This window comes from Populus nigra, chromosome 17 (genome assembly GCF_951802175.1).
Source record: "Populus nigra chromosome 17, ddPopNigr1.1, whole genome shotgun sequence".
NCBI lineage: Eukaryota > Viridiplantae > Streptophyta > Magnoliopsida > Malpighiales > Salicaceae > Populus > Populus nigra.
This window is the reverse complement of record NC_084868.1, coordinates 3,259,093-3,269,013: the sequence shown is the minus strand read 5'-3', so window position 1 is coordinate 3,269,013 and position 9,921 is coordinate 3,259,093. Positions and strand designations below refer to the sequence as shown.

The 9,921-nt window shown below is 33.2% G+C and overlaps 1 protein-coding gene across 3 annotated transcripts; it reads left to right on the top strand.

The window, feature by feature from the left end:
* Window positions 1–264: 264 nt before the first annotated feature.
* LOC133676881 (mitochondrial uncoupling protein 1) lies at window positions 265–4,412 on the top strand. 3 transcript variants are annotated; one of them, XM_062098662.1, is made up of 10 exons: window positions 265–464; window positions 604–703; window positions 1,916–2,134; window positions 2,243–2,321; window positions 2,460–2,593; window positions 2,682–2,780; window positions 2,875–2,979; window positions 3,221–3,295; window positions 3,753–3,839; window positions 4,096–4,412. In XM_062098662.1, the coding sequence occupies exons 2-10, from the start codon at window positions 620–622 to the stop codon at window positions 4,135–4,137; spliced, it is 924 nt and encodes a 307-aa protein (XP_061954646.1). In that variant the 5' UTR covers window positions 265–464; window positions 604–619; the 3' UTR covers window positions 4,138–4,412. The 3 variants fall into 3 exon arrangements, with proteins under 3 accessions (XP_061954646.1, XP_061954647.1, XP_061954648.1); XM_062098663.1 differs by having other exon boundaries at window positions 265–474; XM_062098664.1 differs by lacking the exon at window positions 265–464 and having other exon boundaries at window positions 498–703; window positions 1,980–2,134.
* The last annotated feature ends 5,509 nt before the right edge of the window (window positions 4,413–9,921 follow it).

The window sequence follows — 9,921 nt, the reverse complement described above, 5'->3', positions numbered from 1 at the left end:
TACGATTTATTTTTAAAATATTTTTTACTTAAAATATATTAAAATAAATTTTTTTTATATCAATACATTAAAATTATATATAAAAATAATAATTTTAAATAAAAATAAATAAATATGTGATAATCAGGTGTTTCAAGACAGGTCTTAGTTTTCTAGTAAACAGCGAAAACATTGTTTCTAACGTGGCTTTTTATATTATTTTTTTAATTGTAATTGTAATACCTTCATGGCTATCCTATGATAAAACGTAAACGATTTTTTTTTTTTTTTCATGTAAATAAAATAAGGAGTTAAAACAGAATTTCCATAGTTGGCAGGCTGAGGTGAGCAGCAAGTAGTGCTGTGGGGGTTACGAAAGTACAAGTGAGGGATGACGATGAATAGCAGAAGGGAACATTACAGGAGAGGCAAAGATTAAAAAAAAAAAAAAAAAAAAGAGTCCCAATCCAATTGCACAACCGGTGGTATTCTCTGGTCACTTTTCCCAAAATTCGCTCTCCATTTTTCCTTTTTCTCCTTCTATATATATATGTATAGTCAGTTAGTCCTTTTTCTTTCTTTCTTTCACGGGCCTCATCATCATCTGTCTCTTGCTCCATCCAGCTAAACCACAACGAAGATGGTGGCCGATTCCAAAGGCAAATCCGATATCTCCTTCGCCGGAACTTTTGCCAGCAGTGCTTTTGCCGCATGTTTTGCTGAGGTAACTATACTGTTCCAATGAATTAGTCCCAGTTTCTTTGTTTGGCTGGTCATGTTTTTCTTGATGATTTGATCATGTTTTATGCCTAAAATAATTTGATGTATGGCCTAACCTAATCTTTTTCAAGGAAATTAGAGGTCCCGAATAAAACTTCTGATGATGTTTTAGTGAAAGCCACACCTTTGTCCTTTTAACACCTTCGCTTTAGTTGCTGTTATGGAACAGGAAAAATCGAATACGACTTTAACATAAACACGTTTACTTGTAGAGACGGAGATAACTAGGTTTTTGGTTTTCGTGTTTCTTGGACCATTTTTGTTTTTTTGCAGAATTTTGTAATTTAGTTCAAATTCGTGTTTTATAAAAATTTTAAAAAATTTTATTTAAGTTTTTTTTATATATTTTTAAATTATTTTGATTGACGGATATTAAAAATAAAACTTTTTTAAAAAATAAAATATTATTTTAATATATTTTAAAAAACAAAATTTAAACGCAATCACAATTACGTTATATTTTTTAAAATGTTTTTTATTAAAATCTTTAATAAAGGACAAAGACAACCACTTAATTTTTTCCCCGCAAATGGCCTTTTAAACATTTCTTAATTTTAATTTCTAATACCATTGATTTTAATTAACTTAATTTCTATATTTGAAAATTAGCAAATATAAAAGCAAATATCATGAAAAATAAGATAAATATAAACAAGAGAGAAAAAAAAAGGAGAGAAGAGTAAGAAAATGTCCAATCCTGCCAAATTACGGAACAAGATCACCGTCAAATAAAAACTTTCTTTCCATGAATTTGATGTTCTGGATCTAAAAAAATAAATTTTGTGTGTTGATTAGAAGTGTTTTTTTAATGTTAAATATGTGTTTATAATGTTGAGTAGAGTGTTTAAAAGTGGTTTTTAATATTAAAAACTTGCTTTAATATTTTTTTAAAATCACGTTTTTCATTTAATATAAATCTGGTTTCTTTATATTATCATCCCCAGCAATTAATTTGATTTGTTAGTTGAAAATTAAATGGTACTGGGAAGTCATTCTCATGCAGATTGTATCTTGAATTATGCTGTTTCTATGCTTTATCTGCTAAATTAAATTGTTGGGGTTTCCGTATCTTTATTTATTATCCCACGCAAGTAAATTGCTAAGTGTTAAGATTCGGAAAAGAGAATTGATTAAGGCTAACTATCCATTAATGTAGATATGCACAATTCCATTGGACACTGCAAAAGTTAGGCTGCAGTTACAAAAGTCGGCTGTTGCAGGAGATGGAGTGGCCTTGCCAAAATACAGGGGCATGTTGGGCACGGTTGCTACCATTGCAAGGGAAGAAGGTTTGGCAGCGCTCTGGAAAGGAATTGTACCTGGATTGCATCGGCAATGCGTGTATGGAGGGTTACGGATTGGGTTATATGAACCTGTGGGTTTCTAAATGCTCGGTCATTGTGAAGTGGTTATAGTTAATTCATTATATGTTCTGTTCGGTTTCTGATTATTTTAACATTTGAAAATCCATGGTGGTTGTCAGGTGAAGAACTTGTATGTGGGCAGTGACTTTGTTGGAGATGTTCCCTTGACCAAGAAGATTCTTGCTGCACTTACTACCGGTGAGCTTGATTTGCCAGTGTTTTGGAAGAACTTGAAAGAAAAACTTGTCAACCAATACGTTCATTCTTGATTCTGATGCAATTTCCAGAGGGCCTGCTTTCTTTCTGTGTTGTTGATGTACTTGTCTCATCAATCAGGTGCCATTGGAATCGCTGTGGCAAATCCAACTGATCTTGTGAAAGTTAGACTTCAGGCTGAAGGGAAACTACCAGCCGGTGTACCAAGGCGCTATTCTGGAGCTATGAATGCATACTCCACGATTGTGAGACAGGTTGTGTATCTAGACGAGGATAAAGAGAATTTAAAAATATAACCTTTATATTAGTCGGCCTGTTTTTACTTGGTTTTCTAATATTCAGGAAGGAGTTGGGGCACTCTGGACTGGGATTGGACCCAATATAGCAAGAAATGCTATTATAAATGCTGCTGAACTGGCCAGCTATGATCAAGTGAAGGAGGTGAACTCAACATGCAATAATTTTGATGCCTTTTTTCTCTCTCTCAATTGCATAGAATGTTTTGTACCACTTCTAATTTTACAATTCAATGCAGACAATTTTGAAAATTCCTGGATTCACAGACAATGTTGTCACTCATCTTTTTGCTGGTATGGGGGCGGGTTTTTTCGCTGTTTGTATCGGTTCCCCAGTTGATGTGGTAAACCATCCATATCCTTATAAACTCTCTAGTTTTTCATAAGATAAGGATAGCCTATGCAATCTGTGCTCATATTATCTCTCGCTCAAAATTAACCAGCATCTATGATACAATTAGTAACTTTTGTTGATAAACATCAGGGTCGATAATATGTTAATTGTTTTCCTGTCAAGTATTTCAGAAGGATGGCTCCTTTTTAGGCCTATTGTTTTTTATTCCCTTTTTAAATTTATTTTTGCAGGTCAAGTCAAGAATGATGGGGGATTCTACTTACAAAAACACACTTGACTGTTTCATCAAGACCTTGAAGAATGATGTATGCTTACCTTTCAGCTTTATATCTCTCTCTTAGAAAGGAAAACTATTTCTCTAGCCATTGACATAAAAATAACTTTGCCTATAGTTATAGCATAAAGTAAGTGCTAGTACTTTTTGTTTTATGTTTTGAGCAATGCGAGGACGCTAAAAGTTTGGTAATAATCATTAACTATTGTCAGCAGGACATAGGAAAGTTGTTGAAATCATGGTGACATGGACTTAACATGTCTGTTCCATAGATACCTTAATCAAAATTAATTAGTTAACTGATCACCTGTCGGATGTCTATGTATTATTTAATGAAAGAAATCCAGCAAACTAGTTTACATCGCTAGCATTATTCTGCCTTTAACTTTAAGAACAAGTATTTGTTTTGTATGGATATTCTAAGCTATTATATGTTTTCAGAGTAAATTTTACCATGGAAAACTTAAAGAATCAGATGTTATTTCCAGGGCCCACTTGCTTTCTACAAGGGCTTTATTCCAAATTTTGGAAGGCTGGGATCTTGGAATGTGATAATGTTTCTAACTTTAGAACAGGTACAGATTATTCAAATTCTTTCTCCACGTAGTATTATGTTTCTCCATTTTAAGAGCTTAGTTCTCTCTGTTTCTACTTTGTTTTTAATAATCTGGTCTGTACACTTGCATTCAAATTCCTCCGGTCTGTCTTTTTTCCCTGTGTCTTCAAGCATGCTTGATCGATTGTTTAACTAATTTCAGCAGGCACGCATTTGGTCTTTTGTTTACTAATCACTTTTTGTGGCTCAAACTTTACTCTTCTTATACATGTCAGGCTAAGAAATTTGTCAGAAGCTTGGAATCATCTCGAGCTTGAACATGGTGGAAAGGGCTAAAATGCGTGGAGAAGATGGAAGCAGTCCCGAGAACAATAAGTTAACTATCTGCCCTTTGACATTTCTCTTATTTAGATGAGGAGTCCTGCAAGGGAGATTATAGAAACTCAAAATGTTTTGAAATAATTTGATTGATGATCTTTTTGGGTTCTCAATTATTTTTACTTGTCCATTCACCCTCTTGGGTACTAATCGTTTTGCTTTGTGGATTGAACTTGGGTTGCTTATAGACTGAAATTGTTACCGTTGTTTCTAACCTACATATGCCTTAGCATTGGAGATAGATTTATTTTTTTGTTTGTTTTTTATTCATCAAAATAAAGAATGGGAAAAATTAGAATTATCAAAAAGGTGGACAAAAGTGTCTCACGGGGCTATGAAGTAAATATATAGGCATTGTTTTTTTTTTTTGGTGTAAAAATGTTTTATAATTTTTTTGTTTTAAATTAATTTTTGAAGTGTTTTTAAGTTATTTTGATATGCTAATATCAAAAACAAATTTTAAAAAATAAAAAAATAAATTATTTTGATGTATTTTTCAATAAAAAAATATTTTGAAAGATTAACGTTACCACAATACCAAACGGACTTGTAATGAAGCAAAAGTTAAGCATTTGATTAACGTAAGAGATGAAAGGTACAAAAGCAAAACATTGGCATTTCATTGTTTAGCATTTAAATGCTAAGGTGTTTTTTAAAAAAAAAACTTTATTTATTTTTAATTTTATCCTTTAATTTATTGGGTATTGGACTTCATAATTTATTTTAATTTATTTTCTAAAAAGTTATTTTAGTTTCATGATATGAATCACAAATTTTGCGAGTTAACTGTGTTGGTTTGGGTCTTTTTTTTCTTATAGATCCATTGACAAGAAAATGTTGTGTCATTAGAAAAAAGATAGTGTGCGAAGGACAACACTAGCTTAAAGTTGTGACTTGTGTCTCCTAATTTTTCCTTAATTCATATTAGAAGTTAACAAAGTTTTGATGGAAGGATCTTAGGTAACACAATATACCATAAGGTTTAATATGACATAACTGTAATACCTCAAGGACTATAAAATTTTGTATGTTCCATCAGGATGGAAGGATGATATCAAACATTACTTTGCCTTAAAAAAGAAGATCAAGTGGTTAATAGCCAAGGGTTATATACAATAGTTTATAAAGGGGGACACCCATATTGAATAACATAAAGAAGAGTCCACCCAGTATAACCAAGCACCACTAGAGATCAATGTGATTTTATGTGGCACCTCTATAAGGAGCAATAATGGTAGTGGAAAAAAGAAATATGAGAAGTAAGTCTTTATTATTGTTGTCCACCAAACACATGGCATGAGCCTTCTCATTCACCCTAGAAGATGGGGTCGAAGTGATTTTTCGTCATGAGGATGCTCTGGTCATCTCAACTATTTTGTCCAACCATTATGTCCATAGAGTGTTGGTAGATTACAACAGTGCAATTAATATCCTATCTAGTGATGTGATGGCACAAATAAGGATACACAAACTCCTCTTATTAGGATCACATGTTTAGGCATGCTGGTGAAGGGCACCTTAAAGATCCCTATTACTATCAACACCTACCTCAAATGTCTAACTCTCCAACAAACCTTCATGGTTATTGATATAAGTTTGGCTTACAATGTCATTATAAGAAGGCCCTTTCTCCACTAAATCAATATAGTTATCAGCACAAAGTACTTAGCCTTGAAATTCCTCACTCATAAAAAGGTAGCTATAGTATAAAAAAACCAAAGGTCTTCTAAACAATGTGTTTTTTCGTGTTTTAAAGGCAAGAAAACCTTGGTAGTGGATCAACATGGTTTTGAGAAAACAAATGAAAGTAAAGACAAAGATTGTTGAATAATTGAAGGATGTGTCTCTCACAAAAGAAATGGAAACAATGAAAATAGGGGTCCATTTTAAACCCAAGACAAGAGTATGCCTTGATAGAGCTTTTTAAAATCTAAAAATCAGTTTTTTCATTAGGCATACAAAAATGTCCGAGATCAGCCCCAAGGTAGCCACACATCAACTAAAGGTTGACCCAACTTTTTCCCCTATCCATAAAAGAGAGAGAGAGAGAGAGAGAGAGAGTGAAAAAAAGACAATAATAGATGAGGTGGAGAAATTACTCGCTGTTAGATTCAGTTGTGAGGTGATGTACCCTGATTGGTTGCCAAATATGGTAATGGTGAAGAAAAGCATTGGCTAATAATGCATGTGTGTAGACTTTACGGGCTTGAACAAGGCTTGCCTAAAAGATATTTTTCCTCTCCCTAAAATTGACATATTGGTGGACTTCACCACAGTTTTTGAATCCTTTAGCTCCCTTAATGCTAACTCTAGGTATCATTAAATCCCTATACATTTGAATGATGAAGAGAAGACATCACTCATAATTGATGAAGGGATATTTTGTTACAAAGCCTTACCTTTTGGACTAAAGAATATCGGATCCACCTACAGTGAATGGTAAATAAGGTGTTCAAGGATCAATTAAGAGGGATTATAGAAGAGTATGTATGTGAATGATATGTTGGTAAAGAGTATGATGTTTGAGCAACATCTTCTGGATTTAGAAGAGGTTTTCTTTATACTAAATCAATATCAAATAAAGCTTAATATTTTTAAACGTGCATTTTCCATCAAGGGAGGAAAGCTTTTATGATTCCTATTGAGTAGCAATGGGATAAAGTCCAATCCTGAAAAAATTCAATCTATACTGAACAAGACTTCCTCGTAATTAGTAGAGGAATTTCAGCACCTCATGAGGAAGTCGGCTGCCCTCAATAAATTTATTGGTTGTTTTAAGGAGCACAACTAGTCATTCTTCAAAAATTTAAGAAATACTTATAGCTTTGAATGGACATCTGAGTGTCAAGAGGCCTTCGAAGAACTTAAATTCTACCTCTTATCTCCCAAGGTTTTATTATAACTAATAACATATGAGAACCTTTTTCTCTATTTAGGTATAATAAACTTAGCTATTAGAATAGTGCTAGTAAGAGAGGAGGATGAAATTTAGCATCTGGTTTATTACTCTAGCAAGATCCTTCAAGAAGCTGGGACAAGATATTTAAAAGTAGAGAAGATAGTCTTGGCTTTGATTCATGCCTAAAAAATGTTAAAGCTTTACTTCTAAGCTTACCAGATCATAGTTTTGATAAATCAACCTTTTTGACAAGTTCTTCACAAGCCTAATATGTCATGATGCTAAGTGAGGTGGAAAATTGTGTTATGGGAATTTGGTTTCTAGTACTAAAAAAGATTGAGTATAGAGGGATAAATATTGGTAGACTTTATTGTTGAATACTCCTTTAAAAAGTCATACTTTATTAATCCAAATCTCTAGCAAGCTTTCAAACACCATTTACTGAGCCAACAGTTTCCTCAAAACCTACCCTGACAATCCCTACATGGAAGTTATATGGATGAGTCATTCAATACTAAAAAGAGTGGTACATTGATAGTGCTCACAAGTCTAGAGAGATAAGATTTTGAATATGGAGTTCGTTTTAAGTTCCTAATTATTAACAATGAATTAGAATATGAATCCCTTTTAGCATGATTGGGACTTGCAAAGGCTTTAAATGCTTACCCTTTTATATTCATAACGACTCTCAGTTGATTGTTTGCCAATATAAAAGGATTTATGAGGTCAGAGAACCCACCATGCTCAAGTATCTTTACAAAAATCCAAGATTATTTCTCTAAAAAAATTAAAGGCAAGGAAATCACTATTATTCGTATACCAAGGGAAGATAACAATCAGGCAAACCTTCCTATTAAATTTGCAAGTTCCAATTCAGTAGAGCTCTATATGAATGTGTGGATTAAAACTTAAAAGAAGCCAAGTGTGGGGGAAGAAGGACTAATGACCGCCCTAATCACCCTTGGCAAGGATTAGAGAAAAACCTATAAGGAATTACCTATTAACCAGGGAGATACCTTCCAACAGAAATGAGGCTATTAAGCTAATTTGGCAAGGCGCTAGGTATTGTTTAGTCGATGATGTCCTATATTGTCATAAAGTGTTCCCCCAGGTATTTTTCCAATTAAGATGAGCATTATTTCAACTATAATGCCACACCACACGCAAGTAATCCAGCGAAACATTTTGAAATAACCTTATTTTTCTTATATCGAGAAATATTGAGGACCCCGTTAAAGAAAACAAATATATTCTTAAGTGTCTTCGTAAAAATACCACAAAGAATTGAGCGCTACTGATGGACCAAGTTTATTGATATTTTTTAGAAAAACATTCTTATTTAGCCCAAACTCATTTTGCATTTTGAAAACATGAATTGGACCTAGATCATAATCATGGGCCCAATTATTAGGCCCATATCAAACATCCTTGTAAGCCTGGGCGTGATGTCGGAGCCCAATCACTGGGTGTGTGTCCCCACACCTCGTGGGCTTGAGCAACACGCCTAAGCCTAGGCATTGGGCCCATACCCAGCGCCCTTTAAGCTCATGCAACATATCCGAGCCCATGTGTTATCGCGTGCATAGCACCTTGTAGGCTGAGGGAGCACGCCTGAGCTAGGCGGTCAGCCCACGCCCAGTACCTTTTAGGCTTGAGTAACATAAGTTAACACACAAAACTCGTGACTTGGATCAAGTAACTAAAATAACTTCATAAAAATCAAATTGAAACAAATTATGAAGCTCAATCTCTAGTAAACATAATATTAAAATATAAAATTAAAAAAAAAAAACAATGTTTTGTAAAAGATATTCTATTAAAAGGATATATAGAAAGCACAAAAAAAAAATTATGAAAATAATTACTACAAGAATTATTTAATAAATAAAAAGTATGTTTATTAAGTTTTTAGATATAATTTTTTTAATAAATAATAAAAATTATGAAATCAAAATCTATTTCTTATATGTGTGCATACATTAGAATGCTGAATCGATTGTTACTAATTTTTAAAACACTCACTCGAGGAGAAATACAGTGTCTTAATGTTATAATATATAGGCATTGAATAACGCACCACAAAGGCTCGAGTTCTCCTCACTTCTGCTGACATCCTTTCCCCCTCATCCTTGCTTTTGATATGAACTCTGAATTACTTTATTCAATGCTAATCACACAGGACAATAACAATAAATATTGTTGCAAAATTTAGAAAATCGGATTTGATATAAACATCTACAGGATGTTTCATTCTTTTTTTAAGATTTAATATCAATAATTGATTTAAAATATTAAAATAATCCCAACCATCTGCTTACAACTTCTATTTTAAAAACCATTTTTCTTTTTCTGTTGTCAAAACTACCTCGCTAAATTGTATAAATTGTTTTCTAGCCGCCAGGAGAGAGGAGAGGAAATGGAAGAGGTGAGATCTCTTCACTTGGAATGTGGCCGCTACTGCTAAAAATAATCGGAGTGATAAATTCACTGGCTACATATTACAGGTAAATACTACAGGTAATATCGGATATAAAAAACTCTTAAATCTGAGACTTTTTTCATTTCAAGTAAATCCATTCATTCTATGGTGTTCCTACCACTATTTTGAAACCCATCCCAGCTCAATCCAAGCCTTGGATCGGGTTATTGGACTTGCTAATTGCGAGTCAATTCACTTAACCTGGTTATGAGACATTAATAATCTCATAGAAAGCAAATCGAAACAAATTATGAAATATCTAATCAACCCAATATTGTATGATGAAATTAAAAAAAATTAAAAAAAAAATAACTCAAGTCAACCTGAGTTAACCCACCAGAACCG